This window comes from Telopea speciosissima, chromosome 6 (assembly GCF_018873765.1).
Source record: "Telopea speciosissima isolate NSW1024214 ecotype Mountain lineage chromosome 6, Tspe_v1, whole genome shotgun sequence".
In the NCBI taxonomy this organism is placed as follows: domain Eukaryota; kingdom Viridiplantae; phylum Streptophyta; class Magnoliopsida; order Proteales; family Proteaceae; genus Telopea; species Telopea speciosissima.
This window is the reverse complement of record NC_057921.1, coordinates 55314971-55332974: the sequence shown is the minus strand read 5'-3', so window position 1 is coordinate 55332974 and position 18004 is coordinate 55314971. Positions and strand designations below refer to the sequence as shown.

Genomic DNA, 18004 nt, shown 5'->3' with positions numbered 1-18004 from the left:
CCCATTACCCAACCCCTTTTTGAAACCCAAAATAGAAGAAGGAAGAAGCTTACCTACCCCCAAGATGAGAGCTCCACGATTTCTGCCCAAGAGATGGGGTCTCCACCTTCCTCCAAGCCTCTCTCTCCTTCCTCTTTCTCTTTCTCTCCTCTTTCTCTCCTCTTTCTCTCCTCCACGATTTAGGGTAGAAGAGGATGTTGAAGAAGAAGTAATGTTCTCTCCCCCTCCTCCTCTCTTTTATAATAAATGGGTATTTGGGGTACCTCAAGTCAAATGGGTCATGAGGCCTAATGGGTCAACCCATTAGTCCTATGTGGGTAAGTGGATGGAATAACCCACCATTGGGCCAATAGGTTAAGTGGGCCTGCCCACAACCCTAATTAAGGAAAAGCCCATTCTTAGATGGGCTCATATGAGATGGGTATAAGTCCCCAATGTACTTCCTAAAGGTACGCGGGACCCGAACTTAAATTATTCCCTTCTCTCATGAAATAGCTCGAGCGGTTCAAGCCCGGACCAGCACTTCGAGGTTACCAAGGGAAGAATAATTAATAAGACTTGAGGCTAGAACTTACTTTTCCCCCTGTCATGGTTTATTACCCATGACCCGAACAGCCGCCACGGCAACGCTAAGCTCATCACCGAACGAAATATCCAAATTGAGGGCGACGGTCCGGATGCTCTCTCCTGAACTCCCGCTTCCGCTTCCGGGCTGGTACTTGAGGGTAGGTCGCGTCGGCAGTTGATTTTTTTTTTGTTTATTTTTTTTTTTTTTTTTTTTTTGTTGTTTTTTTTTTTTTTTTTTTTTTTTTTTTTTTTTTTTTTTTTTTTTTTTTTTTTTTTTTTTTTTTTTTTATTTTATATTTATTTTTTAATAATATACAGGCTGCTATTCATATTTCTGAGAATCCGGTCCGGTGTTTCATGAGAGAACGAAACACATTGAGGTCGATTGTCATTTTGTTCGTGAGAAGCTGCAGGAAGGGATTATTTCCCCTCGCCATATTCGCACTGGGGAGCAACTTGCTGATTTGTTCACCAAGTCTTTGGGAAGTATGAGAGTGAATTACATTTGTACCAAGCTGGGCATGATTGACATCTATGCTCCAGCTTGAGGGGGAGTGTTAGAAGTAAGGGAGAGAGGGGGAGTCGTGAATAGGGAATAGCGTCAGCCCCTATTCACGATTCCCCTATGTTGGGGGTATTTTTGTCTCTTGGTGTTATTTGTCTTGTACCCTATTTAATAATATGTTTTGGGAGCAGTCCTTCTTACGGCTGCAGTCCCAATTGTGCAGTTCTTCTTTCTCCTCCTCTCTTCTTCTTTCTTCTTCTTCCTCTTCACTTAATCTAATACTTACCAAGTTAACATTCTCTAGTTAACGATTGTATAGTTTACCATCTCGCTCAGTATCTGATGACAATCTGTTCTTCTATTTATTCTGTATGTTCTTTGAAATCTTTGGTCCTGCCATTGAGCCTGTGCAATTTTCACATGGTTGAACTGGCCCAAAAGCACTGCTTACTGATAGTTTGTCAATCATCTTTCTTGTGATGCTTTCTACTTTTTGACATTTGATTTTTCCTGCCTTCTAGTCTGTGACAAATCTTTTGACGCTTTAGCAGGAATTGTCAAATTCTAGAGTGTCCTCAAAGTACTCAGGATGTAAGTTTTCCTCAGAAGCTTATGGAGACCTGCTGGCTGGTTACAGACCTGTTCGTATTGCCTGGAAAGATCTTGATAAATGCAGTGTTTGCTACATGGATGAGGTACATTTTCCATTGTTTAACAAGCTTTCTCTTTTAACTTTGAGACTTTCACTTGTTTTCTTTGTAAGCTTTATTTTTGGTTGGTTGGCTATTTTTTCTTCCCAATTTTTTATTTAGATCCCTCAAATTTTATAATTTCATATGGATGAAATTAAGCTTATCAAGAATTCTTTTTTTCCCAGGAATATGAAAACAACTTGTTTCTGCAGTGTGATAAATGCCGAATGATGGTAAAACTTTCTTAATGTGATCTTATTTTGCATATTTTTTATATTAAATAGTTGTACTGTGAAAGCAACCATTGTATTGTCTTTTTTTTTCCCAGTTCCTAAGCTGATTTCTTGTCTTATATTTAATCAGTTCAACTTTTGTGGATAAGGGAATTTTCTTTATGTGCGCTTTTTGGTCCAATTGTTCCTTTGAGGTTTACATTTAATAATGATTGTTCAGGTCCATGCTAGATGCTATGGTGAATTAGAACCTGTTAATGGGGTTCTATGGTTGTGCAACTTATGTCGGCCAGGGATTGCCAAGCATCCCCCGCTATGCTGCCTTTGTCCTGTCGTTGGTATGTTAACATTCAAAAACTTTTTCAGTTGTGGTGTGATAAATTATCCATCACTAAGTCTGAAAATTGAATTTCTTTTAGGAGGTGCCTTGAAGCCTACAACTGATGGACGCTGGGCTCATCTAGCATGTGCTATGTGGATACCCGGTTCGTTGGCTTACATTGTAAAACCTGGTTGTTAGTTTGGAATTACAATCATATACTCTACTTTTTGATTACCTTGCATTCTTCAGAGACTTGCCTATCTGATGTCAAGAGAATGGAGCCGATTGATGGGGTTAACCGAATCAATAAGGTAATTAGCTATTTATTTCCATATGAAAAAAACTTATTCTCATGGCCCATTTTGAAAGGGTTTCCAAAATGGTGGAGCATGTGGACCATTGATTTTGCTCGACTGACTGTTGGATTAGTTGTACACTTATAGTTTAGCCACATGGAAAATTTCTGACTGAAATTCAATGCAGGAAGGTTTTGCCCTTCCCATATCCTGATCTGCCTATTTTAGGAAATGCTGCCCCCTTTTATGCTATTCTGTTTCAATCTGGTTGCATTCCAAGAGTCGTATTGATATCAAATTGTTTTGGGTGGTTTTCTAATGTTCATGTTTCCTGAATTACCAGGATCGTTGGAAACTTTTGTGTAGCATTTGTGGTGTTTCTTATGGAGCTTGTATCCAGGTATGATTGTGACAGCTCTAACAGCTACTACTTACCATGAAACCTATTTCTGCATTGATGGTTTTGATGGGATGATATCATAGTTGTCAAGGCGAATAGGTAACCCAAGGTGTTGCAGGGGTGCCTAGGATTCAAGGCGCCCTAGGCATGCAGTATACATAATATAGAAATGATAATTATATAATTACATTTTATGCAACATAGAAGCCATATCAATGCAATATGATATAATTATGCAAATAACCTAATATGAGAAAACCAATAATAAACAAAATATAGGATTTAATATAAGCATATTCATCAAAAACCAGAGGGCGGGCCTTGGTGCAACAGTAAAGGTTGCTCCATTGTGACCAAGTGGTCACGAGCTCCTTCGCCTTCTCGTAATGCTACAGATTCATCAACTGCCACTGCTACCTTTTTTTTCCTCCAATAAATTTGGTGCGGTGTGCCACTCTTGTCAATTCCACGAGTCCAACTGTTCAGAGATTATCTGCTGATTGCCGCCCTAAACTTGCAATTGTTGAGATGATGAATCAGTGGAAACCGGAGGCTATCTGTCAGTCTATTCAAGCAGATTCACCGCATGGTTTTACAACAATCTCCTCCAGATCTTTGTATGCCCTCTAATGGATTGCAGAACTTGCATCCGAATTGAGGTTTGTCCTTCTCTGTTTTCTCTTTCCGAAGAGTTCCCCCTTTTTTCCCCTTTATAATTTATTGTTTGAGTTCATGTCTCAATGCTTTATTGCCTGGACATGAAATTTCGGCTTGACAAGTTCCTCAATCTTTGTGTGTCAACCTTCATCCTCAAAAATTTAATCTGACATCCTTCAGCTCGTATCTTCCCATCTAGTTCAAGCAATCGAGCCTCCAGCGTTAAAGGCATTCATAATTTTAGGTTAAGGGGAAGTGGTGGAGACGAAGGGAGATGTAGAAGGCGGGAGAGGGGAGAGAGATGCCAGGGTTGATAGGGCTACAGGAGATCACAGAGGGAAGGGCATCGTGAGAGGTTGGGGTAGTTTAAGAATTTCAAATATCAGGGTAAATAGAGGTGGAAGTTTGGATTTCTGGGGGAATCAGAAAAGAAGTTTTCGGTAGGGGAGTTTGAGTTATTATAGGGCAAGTATAAGGAAGTGATAGTAATTTGACCTTTCTAATTTCCAGATCTGAAATGTTATCATAACATGTATTAGCTGCGTCTTTTTTTCTGGTCGTTGATCGTTGTTATAGTCTAGTACATGTACAATAATGAATTGGCTGCAACATAGTTCTGAGGTTTTTTAACACAGTAGCTGAATGAAAAAGAAAAAGATAAAAAATACCAAGAAGGGCAAGACTTGGTACAGATAACCTCAGTGGAAGTGTTATTCAGTTCTAAAGGTAGGGTTGCTAACTTCTTTGGAATCTTGAGCAACCTGAGCAGAGGTATGATGATATAGAAAAATGACTGGTCACTGGATGAGGATTCTGATCTGCCATTTATTGGTTACTACATCAGATTAGCTGGATGTCCACCTGCTTACATTATACAAGTTCTATTTTTTTAGAATTGTTCAGTAGAACGTTATGGCTTCTCTTGTTCTTTTATAGCTGATTTATGTATAACTATTCTATTTAATTGATATACTGTTTTACTTTTTTATTATTTTCCCATGTTGTTTTGAATTGTTTGAAACTGGAATATTTTTTTCAGTGTTCAAATAGTACTTGTTGTGTAGCATACCATCCGCTATGTGCACGTGCTGCTGGCCTTTGTGTAGAGGTACATTCTTTCATCATGCTTTGTGCTTCTTGTTTCTGTTTTTTTTTTGGTTTGCTCATATATTGTGTTGTTCATCTTTTCCTATAATTGTTTGGCTTATGAATTATGCAATATTTTACCTTTATATGTATTTAGGTTGAGGACAAAAACAGGCTTCACCTTATGTCCCTGGATGAGGATGAAGATGAAGATAATCAATGTATTCGTCTACTTTCCTTCTGCAAGAGGCATAGGCAGCCATCTAATGCACGTTGTTCACTTGCTGATGAGAAAACTGGGCAAATTAGCAGGCGTTGTTCCAACTACAATCGTCTGTCTAATCCATCTGGCTGTGCTCGTACTGGTATAGTATTTATTTGCTGTCATCTACCATTCAATCATTCTCATTAGTATTATTTTGTATGGTTTTCCTTTTTGTAAATCATCTTCCTGTTTGAAAGTTGTTTTTAGATTGGGATTACTTTTGCATGCTTTAATAATCATATTATGTTTCCATTAGGAATTGGAGTTTTCTTCTCTTAGTGCTGATTCACAGAGAGGCTATGCCATTATGTTTTTTAATTGCAAAAGTTTTACAGTAAAATATATTATTGTTGTGCTGATTAAGTTGGATTTACATGTACTAATACTCATTTGATTGCGCTTGTCTTTACTTTTCTATTATTTTTCAGAACCTTATGATTTTTGTACGAGGAGGGGAAGGAAAGCACCTGAAGCCCTTGCTGCTGCATCCTTGAAGCGGTTATATGTAGAGAATAGACCATACTTGGTTACTGGTTACTGTCAAAATGGATCGTTTGGAAATGTACCCTCTTCCAATCAACTCACAGCTCCAAGATTCTCATCTATCCTTCAAAACTCAAGAACCTTTCAGCTTGAGAACCCTAAGAATATCCTTTCTGTAGCTGAAAAATACCAATACATGAGAGAAACCTTCAAAAAGAGACTAACATTTGGTGAGCATCAATGCCCTTGAACAATGTACATAAGAAGTTGAACCTTGGTATTTATCATTACTGATGTGATTTTCTTGTGCTATAACTCTCTTAACATGGTTTTGTTTGATCCAAATCTACCATTCTGCATATTTATCATTTTCTCATCTAGAGAGCATTCTTGGTGATTGAGTGGAGTAACCTTGGTCGTCCTTTTTTTTGGGTGAGTAAAGAATTCCTATCCAAAAGGGAGAAAGGAGATACAAGGGGCTCCGAAAAGGGGAGGAAAATAGACAAGGAAGAAAAAATTACGTACAAACTAAGCCCGTTCCTCTGGGAGAAGAGGAAGAGGGCTGCAAAAGGGAGAGGGACAGACCCCAGGACACAAAAATATGCCTGTTTCTTGGGGAATCTATACAACAAGAGAAAACCATAGCAATCATGCTCTTGATATCTGTCACACCCCGGCCCGGTTATTAAGGGCCAAGTATGGCGGGATGTCTCTGACATCCAACCAATCCCCAAGGATCACAAGTGCAGTACCCTATTCACAATCATTACTCACAGATACAGTAATCAGAGGCAGCGGAAACAATTTAATTAATAGAGATAACATCATTAGTAAGAGAAGTCTAAATGATATTTCATTTATATAAATGATAAGGCTTGTGATACAACTATACGGTTCTCAAAGGTAGCACAGAGCAAAAGTATACAAAAAACTATTCTATAAATATATAAAGCATTTATAAAGCATAAAAGAGTGGGGAGGTAGCCTGGACTATCAGGCCAAGATCAGGAGGTTGCCCAATCATCACGTGCGCACGAAGTATCGTGCACTTCAAACTCCAGCCCGCAAATCCAACATTAGAAGTAACTAAATCACCGAAAAATAAGGATATCCACAAGTGAGCTCTCAACGAGCCCGTGAAGGGGGGTACAAGCATACAAACACAATAAATCCACGATGACGTGTGCTAAACTAACATGTTCCTAGCAGATACTAAGTCTCATGGGTATAAGTACTACTACTAGCGGTAGATGCTAACCTCGGTCCCTGAACTAACCCTTCGGTCACCCGAGCGAAACCATTCTACCACGGTGAGGACCCGCCGCCGGAACTAACACATCGGACCCGACAGACCCCCAAATGACCAACCCCGCTGTTTATTCCCACAATGGAATTAGGGACCCGCTAACACGGGAATGTAATATGGCATCCCTAACTAACACATCGGTTCTCGCCACGGGTTGTCCAACACCTTTCCCTCTGTGGTAAGGGCGCGCAGATCTTGGGTAATGAATATCATCCTAGCCAGTCACGAGCTAAAACGTGATGAGGCAAGATGATCCGAGTTATAAATTACCGAATTCCATCATCATAAATTCACATCATATAAATAATCAATGCAAATGCAATGCAAGATGTCTCAGGCAACCTATTTCACATGCAGATCTAATGTATTAAATAAAAGCTAGAAAACTACATGTTCGGTATAGAGGTAATGATGCATGCGAGCACGGCATTCAAAGATAAAGTTGAAATTAATGTGATAAACACACAGAAATTAAGGTCGAATCCCCTTACCTGTAATCGTAGCTAGCCTAGTGAATAAACTCCAATAAGCGGCAAGAACAGGTACTCAAGACACCCTAAATATGAGACAAGAATATTATAGATTAGTTATAGAAGGAATCTGGTCGCTTACCCACCAACAATCTAACAAACCGACTAGAAAACAGTAGAAACAACCCTAAACAACATACCAAACACCATGCAATAGGTTCTGGGATGGTCCAAGGTCAAGTCCTAAGGGGTATAGGTCATAAGGGCACAAAAATAGGAGACCCGGATGCAGACTTCCGGGGAGGCGCAACCGCCCCTGCCCCGCAACAACATCCGGTCGATTGCTCAATTTGGGGGTTTTGCTTCAATTGGCCAGATCTTTGCATGTATGGCCCAAATTAAAAGTTTTAACATTAATTCAAGGTGGGTCAATCTATTTTGGGTGTTCAATTTCATAAATAGTTAGTTAATTTAGGAATTTCTTCAATTAAACCTAAATTAGCTAGGTTAGGGTTTACTATACAAGTAATAGCTTCAACATTGAAGGTTTGATTAGAGTTTAACACTCAATTTCAGGTCTGATTGGACTGGAAATAGTTAGAACAGCCCAATCTCACAACAAAATCTAATTATTCAAGCTTAACTTTGAAGCTTTAATGGAGTCCAGCCATCTTAGGTGTATTTAGACTAAAAATAAACTAAACTTAGAGGAGAAGGAGAAGGATATAGCAAGGGTTCTCAGGGCTTACCAGAAATTAGAGGCAGAACAGGTGTTGGTAGCACTTTTAATGGAGATTCAAGTTCAGGTTCGGTTGTGGGAGGTAAGCCTTCAAGAGCACTTGTTCTCTCTTCTTCTCTTCTCTTTTCCCTTTTCTTTCTTCCTTCTCAAGCTGGAACAAATTTTTCAGCTTCTCTAACTCAGAATGTGTTTTGTAAATAGTATAAGAGAAGTTATATATATATAGGATATTTAACCACTAAGGGGCGTAATGGTCATTTGTTATAAATTATTTCTAAAATTGATTCTTTTGTATTTATTACCTTATTCCAGCTACAGATCGACGTCATGCGACATCAGGGATGATCCGGATACGGGTAACTGTCCGGAACCACTTTCCCCACTGGGGAACTGGGTCCCACGAGGTCAATTTTACTAAAATACCCTTCTAACCCTATTTGGTCGTATAAAATGTTATATAAATATATTTTAAATTATACTTACATTGAGTTTAATTAAGGGGGAGGTCCTGCAGCTTGTCCAGCCAGCAGACCCGACACAGGTAGCTCTGGTGCGGGGTCCCACAAGGTAAAAATTACTATTCTGCCTCTAATACACTAATTAATTAAAAATACAACATACATACATATAAAATGGGATTCTTACCTCGGGATTCGCCAAGACAGAGAGAGGCTTCGCAGTGCCATCAATCCAAAGATGCCACGCTTACGTGTTGCTTCCGTGACACCTCGACTCATTTAAGGCCACTAGAGTCGGCCGATCGGAATGCCTTGCAGACGAGCCGCGAGATAGGTCCAATTTCTTAATCAAGACGGCCCACAACTTAGAGGCTAGCGACGGCCAAATATTAAACTGTAACCCGAAATCACACGATTTCAAAAGTTCAAATTTATTCGAAATTGACCGGTTTCACATTCTCCCAACCTTATAAGAATTTCGTCCTCGAAATTGATGCACCTAAAGAATCCGAATAACTGAGGTTATTTCAATGAAAGATCATGACTTACATCCTTAAGTCGTTTCATGTTTTGGGTATCGTATAATCTACAGGTCGATGGCTTTTGTTGACCTGTTTTGGGTCAGACAGTATTCTAAACCGACCAAAGATATTATCCTCTTTTCCAAAACTCTCCTATTCTTTCCCTAAACACAAAAGAATATACAAGAGGAGGGGTCCTAGAGTATCTAAGGTAACTTGGGAACAATTCATTACAAGACTCAAGTCACCATATCGACAAAGTACCTAAACCTAAAAATACAAGGAAAATAGTCTCGTCATTATTTTTGTTCTTCTTTTATCTAAATTCTATTATGTTCATTATATTTTCATATAATTCGATTATTATATTTTATCAATATTTTTAGGGTTTAGGTTATAGTGTATAAGTATGTATAATTCTTGCTTATATGGTTTTCCATTATGAAGACTTTCCCTTCTGGTTATGCAATACCTAACTCAATTGTAGGATGAATTGGAATATTGATGGAATCCCTATTGCTCACTCCCAATAATGGAGGGGACATTCGGGGACCCATTACTCCACTCATACTTATTGTTGAGCAAAGTTTTGCCACATCCTTCAATTCCAACTTCTTCTTCTTTTTTTTTTCAATTGTTCTTGGCTTTTATTACATTATGTTTAAAAGTGAAGGAATTCAAAAATTTTAAGAAGGGCTTTTATCTTAATGCCTATAAGGCGTTTGACTGGATGCCCAAACTAGCATTCCTAGGTCTTTTATTTTTGCTTACTTACCCTAGATACTCAATATATAACTCGTTATCGAGATGCAAAAGCACGAAAGCTATCATGGGAGTTCCTAAAAGAAACATTAGCATCATATAGTACTTTACATATATTACAATTACATAAGCAACCAAATCATACACTATATTCATTATTATGAATTATGATAACACAAGAATGCACATCTTAGTGTCATAATGTATTTAGTTTCTTTCTCTATTCACACTTACTACATTAATATATATACTTTTAATACATATATATATATATACAAATTTATATACAATATGCATGTTTAATCTTATTTTATTTTCTATATATTTCATTATTTATTTATTTTATTTTTAAAACCATTTGGGTGGGCCGGATGCAAAGTCTAATTGGGGCGGATGCGCAGGAAAATGATCCGGATGCATCCGGGAGTGGAGTCAGTAGCTCAATAAGGAATTTGGGTGTCCCGGATTTAGACCTGAACTCTCCCGGATTCAGACACCAATCCAGCCGGATCATCCGCCAGGCAAACAGGCTTTGTAAAACCCACTCAAAACACATCAAACTTCATTTCTTTCTCTTCACTAACACTTTCTAACTTCTCCTAAGGTTATTCTAGGGTTCCTATAACACTAATATGGACTTAAATCATAAGATCCACTCCTCCACATCTAAAGTAACTGTTCTAAACTTAGAACTTTTGTACATTTTTTGTTCTTCTTCTCAAAACCTAACTATGGCTCAGCATATTTCCTAGATTTTAGGTAAGTATTTACTCTTTTACTCCATTAACACGTATTTCTTTTATTCTTTATTAAACTTTATGCATTTCTTATATTTTCTTCCTTTCATCTTAGGTTTTAGCTAAGGTACATTATTGATTCTTATCTATCATTGTGAATGTGTTAGGTCTTAATATTAGGTATTATTTTTGTTCATTATAAACATAGTACAGTGTTAATCATAAGATTACCTAGTTCTTAATATTTTCTTATTAAGTTTTTAAAGTTTACTCTATGTTTTGCACGTGTTCTATCTAATGCTATATTAATGTACTATGATTCTTATATAATTACCTTCTCTCCTTATACTACCCTATTTTTTTTTTTTTGTGGTTGCATCTATTTATACTTATATTGGAATCTAAACAGATTTTATATATTCCAAATGTATTCCTACAAAATTAGTTTACCTAGACATATTGATAGGCTTCCTACCTTAGTACCTAATAGATTTAACAATCTTACCTCAAATTTAGTTGTTGTCCTAGACTTTACCTAAATAATTTTCTTCTTAAATTTGCAAGATTTACCATAAATGACTCGCAACTCAAGGCCGTGGAGGGAGAGGTAGAGGCGCAGCTACAATTCCAAATTGAATTCAACCCAAGGATCTTTCGAAAGTAGAGAAGAAAGGAATGTAGTCTGTCGACCATATCCCATTCAAGGTTCGGGAAAGATTTGAGAAACTAGGGTGGTTATCTATGCTACAACCAGAGCGACATCACTACCCTCGATCGTGCGACTCTTTTGAGCAATCAATCTTACCGGTATGAAGGAAAAGAGTTCATCATCAACTCTTATGCGAAAGACACGCCCATCTCTTTCAAAGACGCCGATTAGCTAATATTCGAAGATATCTTATGAAGGGGAGTGAGGTATCGCCCTCCAAGTCTGATGCATCCGAGTTCCTGGTGATGAAGAACAGGAATGGGTATATTCACTAATGGCAAGTTCTATGAGAGGATGAAATCGAGTTGGACTTGCTTTCATCACCCCGTGTCTTATCTAGAATTTGTGGATACAATGTAGTCCGAAGAGCGCCACCGGACGAGTTGTTCACAATGATCCTCGCACATACTGTCTCTATACAGATACCGCATTTGCCTTCGATGCCATCACGCGTGCTCACGCACAACCGCACGATAACCCTGGGCGTGGAAATCACACTGGGAGGCTACTCACCAAGGTATTTCCGATTGGTGTAAACCTATAATGAGGAGGCTTCGGGGGTAAAGTCTCCGAATATCAACCGGATTACCCGAGTGAAGATGGGTATAGAACTTCTACCTTTTTTTCCAGAGCTTGATCATCCTGACTGCACCGACATGGTACAGACTACTGATGCTGAGGATGCTACAGAGAGAGGACATACAGAGGCACACAGAGATCCACCTCCTCCTCCTCAACACCCTTCACATGGTCATGCGGGTGCTTCTTCCTCGCCTGTTGTGGCTGTTCCTGCAGATGGTACTCCCTGGGGACAGCTCTTTAGCCGGTTTGAGGGCTTAGAGAGATTCATAGCATAGGGATTTGATGGCATGAGGAAAGACTTCACTCATGTTAGCAGCCGTGTCTAGGTAGTGGAGACAGAGTTGGGTTAGTGGAGATCCCGGGACCTGTGGGTTATGGGCCCACCACCACCACAGTAGTGATGACTTATGCATCCCAGTCTAGCTTTTACTTTACTTTCCTCAGTTGTTCTTTATTGAACCTTGTACTTAAAGTCTGTAAAAAGTTGTAACCATTGTACTAAAGACTCAGCTAATTTATAAAGTTTTTTTTATTTTTTGTTATTTTTTATTATTTAATATCTCTTGTGTTGTACAATCAATTTTTTTTATTTTTTTATTTTAGTTGTAGCTTTTAGTTGAAGCTTTTATTTATCCTAAGTAGACTCACCTTCAGATCAATGAGTCTATAAGCTGCTGTACTGTGAACTTGATTGTAAATAGGAGTAGAGCACAAAGGCTCTGATACCACTTAAATGTCACACCCCGGCCCGATTATTAAGGGCCAAGTGTGGCGGGATGTCTCCGACATCCAACCAATCCCCAAGGATCACAAGCGCAGCACTTATTCACAATCATTACTCACGATACATGAATCGAGGCAGAAACAATTTAATTAATAGAGATAACATCATTAGTAAGAGAAGTCTAAATGATATTTCATTTATATAAATGATAAGGCTGTGATACAACTATACGGTTCTCAAAGGTAAGCACAGAGCAAAAGTATACAAAAACTATTCTATAAATATATAAAGCATTTATAAAGCATAAAAGAGCGGGGAGGTAGCCTGGACTATCGTGCCAAGATCGAGGTCGCCTAATCATCACGTCGCGCACGAAGTATCGTGCACTTCAAACTCCACAAATCCAACATTAGAAGTAACTAAATCACCTGAAAAATAAGGATATCCACAAGGGTGAGCTCTAACCGAGCCCGAGGGGGGGTACAAGCATACAAACACAATAAATCCACGATGACGTGTCTAAACTAACACGTTCCTAAAGATGATACTAAGTCTCACGGGGTATAAGTACTACTACTAGCTGGTAGATGCTAACCTCGGTCCCGAACTAACCCTTCGGTCACCCGAGCGAAACCATTCTACCACGGTGAGGACCCGCCGGTTCCGAACTAACACATCGGACCCGACAGACTCCAAATGACTAACCTCGCTGTTTATTCCCACAATGAATTAGGGACCCGCTAACACGGGACGTAAGATGGCATCCCGGAACTAACACATCGGTCTCCGCCACGGGTTGTCCAACACCTTTCCCCCGCTGGTAAGGGGCGCAAGATCTTGGGTAATGAATATCATCCTAAACGCATCCTAAACACGATGAGGCAAGTACGATCCGAGTTATAAATTACCGAATTCCATCATCATAAATTCACATCATATAAATAATCAATGCAAATGCAATGCAAGATGTCTTTGTCAACCTATTTCACATGCAATCTAATGCATTAAATAAAAGCTAGAAAACTACATGCTCCAGGTATAGAGGTAATGATGCTAGAGTGGCATTCAAGATAAAGTTGAAATTAATGTGATAAACACACAGAAATTAAGGTCGAATCCCCTTACCTGTAATCGTAGCTAGCCTAGGTGAATAAACTCCAATAAAGGGCAAGAAGTACAAACATAATCCTAAATATGAGACAAGAATATTATAGATTAGTTATAGAAGGAATCCTGGTCGCTTACCCACCAACAATCTAACAAACCGACTAGAAAACAAGAGAAACAACCCTAAACAACATACCAAACACCATGCACATAGGTTGGGATGGTCCAAGGTCAAGTCCCGGGGGTATAGGTCATAAGGGCACAAAAATAGAGAGTCGGATGCGACTTCCAGGGAGCGGCAACCGCCCGGGCTCGCAACAAGATCCGGTCGTGTCCGAATTTGGGGGTTTTGCTTCAATTGGCCATCTTTGCATGTATGGCCCAAATTAAAAGTTTTAACATTAATTCAAGGGGTCAATCTATTTTGGGTGTTCAATTTCATAAATAGTTAGTTAATTTAGGAATTTCTTCAATTAAACCTAAATTAGCTAGGTTAGGGTTTACTATACAAGTAATAGCTTCAACATCAAGGTTTGATTAGAGTTTAACACTCAATTTCAGGTCCGATTGGGCTGGAAATAGTTAGAACAGCCCAATCTCACAACAAAATCTAATTATTCAAGCTTAACTTTGAAGCTTTAATGGAGTCCAGCCATCTTAGGTGTATTTAGACTAAAAATAAACTAAACTTAGAGGAGAAGGAGAAGGATACAGCAAAGGTTCTCAGGGCTTACCAGAAATTAGAGGCAGAACAGGTGTTGGAAGCACTTTTAATGGAGATTCAAGTTCAGGTTCGGTTGTGGGAGGTAAGCCTTCAAGAGCAGCCCTTGTTCTCTCTTCTTCTCTTCTCTTTTCCCTTTTCTTTCTTCCTTCTCCAAGCTGGAACGAATTTTTCAGCTTCTCTAACTTGTAATGTGTTTTGTAAATAGTATAAGAGAAGTTATATATATATAGGATATTTAACCACTAAGGGGCAGAATGGTCATTTGGTTATAAATTATTTCTAAAATTGATTCTTTTGTATTTATTACCTTATTCCAGCTACAGATCGACGTCATGCGACATCAGGGATGATCCGGATACGGGTAACTGTCCGGAACCACTTTCCCCACTGGGGAACTGGGTCCCACGAGGTCAATTTTACTAAAATACCCTTCTAACCCTATTTGGTCGTACAAAACGTTATATAAATATATTTTAAATTATACTTACATTGAGTTTAATTAAGGGGGAGGTCCTGCAGCTTGTCCAGCCAGCAGACCCGACACAGGTAGCTCTGGTGCGGGGTCCCACAAGGTAAAAATTACTATTCTGCCCCTAATACACTAATTAATTAAAAATACAACATACATACATATAAAATGGGATTCTTACCTGGGATTCGGCCCAAGACAGAGAGAGGCTTCGCAGGCCATCAATCCAGCATGCCACGCTTATGTGTTGTCTTCCGTTAGACACCTCAGACTCATTTAAGGCCACGGTAGTTGGCTGATCGGAATGCCTTTGCAGACGAGTCATGAGATAGGTCTGAATTTCTTAATCAAGACGGCCCACAACTTAGAGGCTAGCATGGCCAAATATTAAACCAGAACCTGAAATCACACAGATTTCAAAAGTTCAAATTTATTCGAAAATTTGACCGGGTTTCACAATATCACTAATCAGAGGAGATGTAGTCCAAGATTTGCTGAAAGGATCTGGAGTTGGAGGACCATTTTCCGAGATTGTACTCCATCCAGATGGGAAGAAGAGGTGTAGCCTCAATCTTGGTCAAATCTTCCAAAGAATTTCCCAATGGTTGGGCCATCTTTGGAACACGTTCATGTATGTTGTGTGTGTGTGTGATAAAAATAATAAATAATTTCTTAAGAACATAAAAGTGAATTTATGTTGACCTTCTCATGAATTTTAATTCATTTTATGATAAGTTATTGAAGTCAGTACATTTTGATTTTTTTTGGGGGGGGGGGTGGAAGAGAGTTGTTATTGTTTACTGTTTTGTCTTTAAAAAAGAGATCGAAAGAAATGGTCAACAGATAGCATCAAAGAGAAAAAAAAGTAAGTTAGTTTGCATCGTTCACTGTTTGTCATTAAATGAAGAAATGGAACTTTCAATTTAGAAAGAGCATTAAAGAGTAAAAAGGAAGAGAGTTGCCACTCCTTTTTTTTCTTCCATTAAAGTAGGTACAGAAAGAATGGTCGAATCAAAAGTTTAAAAGTAGTTACATACTTGGAAACGAGTAGAAGTCCAACAAATTAGTGGCACTTTCTCATATTTTCCCCTTTGTATTGTGGAGTGTGGTTTTTTTTTTTTGGATGAATGTGGAGTGTGGTTTTAAATTTATTTACTTTTGAATTCAACAAATTGCATATGCAGCAGATTGGTATATTATATGGGATCCTACTTGATAACAAACCATGGTTTTGATACAAATCCTTTTTTAGGGGAGGGGGAAGAACAGCTTTGGTTACTTGGTGTGTCACTTGTATACCGCGCAATTTGTGTCCTATTTCATTCTTGGTTTAATGCTGTTGTGAAAGATAAATTATCCTACCTTTAAAATCCTTTTTTAGGAGAGGGGGAAGGACGGCTTTGGTTTCTAAGTATGTCACTTGTGACATGTAGCGATAATTTATTCCTGTTCCATTCTTGGTTAACGCTGTTGTAAAAGGAATAAATAAATATCCTACTCTTAACTCTTCATATTTTTCAAGGCATCGACTAGGCGTCGCTTAGGCATCCAGATGCCTTGGTTGCCTTGCGTCCAGGCCCCCTCCAACGCTCCTAGACACTGTGACAACTATGTAACTCTTTAAGAAGTTGAATAGATCTGATGCATGCCTATTCATTAATTTCCTGCTTGTATTGCATAGCTCTAGGAGAAACTGTATGTTGGTACTTCCATTGCCACTTTATTTTATCATTGAAATGAAGATACAGGTGTATACTCTGGTTCATCCCACAAGGTGTATTTTTTTTTTCCATACTCACTGAATCTGGATGTGTAAGCTAATGAGATTATTATTATGTTTGCTTACTGAAGGGAAATCTGGAATCCATGGATTTGGCATATTTGCAAAACAACCACATAGAGCAGGAGACATGGTAAACTGGTTTGATTGTCTATATTGTTCTTTGTTTGGTATCATGTTCCATGTAAGGCATATGCCTATCTTAATGTGCTTGTAGGTGATTGAATATACGGGTGAACTTGTCAGACCTCCAATTGCTGACCAAAGGGAACATTTTATATACAACTCATTTGTGGTAAGTTAATTATAACTATACCTCTTCCCACATGAGAATATCAAAAAAAAATCTCTTATGAAATCTTATGACTGGGTTTTAATTTCTCTATTTTCTTTAAAAGTTAAAAAGAAATTTTACTAAATGTCAGGGGCTCACCCTTGTAAGAATATTATTTGAGTTAGATCCTAGCTATCAGTGTCACAAATGAGCATTTATTGCTTTTCACAGAAGAGCATTTAGTGTCCAAGTGGCTATCAATTCACATGGAACAAAGGTGTCCTCATGCTAGTGTATCTCCTATATATTGAATTGTGTTTGCTTTTTGAACCTGCTCATTGTAAGCATAGTTTAAAACCTCGTTTTGGTAGGCCATTTCGGCCTGACCAAAATATCCGAGATACCGAGATTTCAACGAGATTTCGCCAAAATCTTGTCCTTTTTTGCACAAATTTTCGGTTGGCCGTTTCGGTGGATTTTAGGTTAATTTAAGGTCTGATACTTCATGGAAACCCTATTTTAGGCTATATAACATATGTAAATGTTCATATTACAAAAATAGTCACCCAAATTGTTGTTTGGATTTGCACCTTTGGTTGGCAGTATACGGTCGAATCCTAATGTATACTTACACATTGTCTGAGTACTAGAAGACATAATAAGCAAGTTAAACAAGTAAATCATACAAACATAGAGTCAATGAGTCATAGAATTAAGTACATAATTTAGATGTCAGTACACTTTCCTAATATAAGTGTCTACTAATAATAATTACTGGGCCGTCCAGGATCGATCCCACTGATGGTCCGATGGAGCCGACTTGCATTGTCCTCTAACTGTAGGACAGATGATTGCCACGTCATAGTATGGGAGAAGAAACGGGTATAGTCCTCCACAGTTGCCATGTAAGTTGCATCATCGACATACTAAAGGTAACCTATCCTAGGATATAGGTCACCAAACTGTGAAGAACTACCCACTGAGCAACTGTGATATGACGCCGTTGGCAGCATGTATGGGTGGTGGGTTGGGTAGGAGAAGATGTTGTCCACAAAAGACGATCCAGTATATCCCTGTGATTGGGAGTCAATGATGTTGTTCCAAGTGATTCAGGCGTTGATGTGGCGAAAAATCGA

At 38.6% G+C, this 18004-nt stretch overlaps 2 protein-coding genes across 3 annotated transcripts in view; one reads left to right on the top strand and one right to left on the bottom strand.

Annotated features, from left to right (window-relative positions):
• LOC122663896 overlaps positions 1 to 18004 on the bottom strand; it is a 217148-nt gene that overhangs the window by 151386 nt on the left and 47758 nt on the right. The gene's annotated exons all lie outside the window — the stretch shown is intronic.
• Positions 1558 to 17145, top strand: LOC122663899 (histone-lysine N-methyltransferase ATX2-like). Its single transcript, XM_043859567.1, has 12 exons — positions 1558 to 1830; positions 1950 to 1997; positions 2218 to 2335; positions 2417 to 2482; positions 2569 to 2630; positions 2959 to 3015; positions 4712 to 4780; positions 4916 to 5123; positions 5452 to 5736; positions 16666 to 16727; positions 16812 to 16889; positions 17001 to 17145. Exons 1-12 carry the CDS (start codon positions 1759 to 1761, stop codon positions 17010 to 17012), a joined length of 1137 nt encoding a protein of 378 aa, XP_043715502.1. The 5' UTR covers positions 1558 to 1758; the 3' UTR covers positions 17013 to 17145.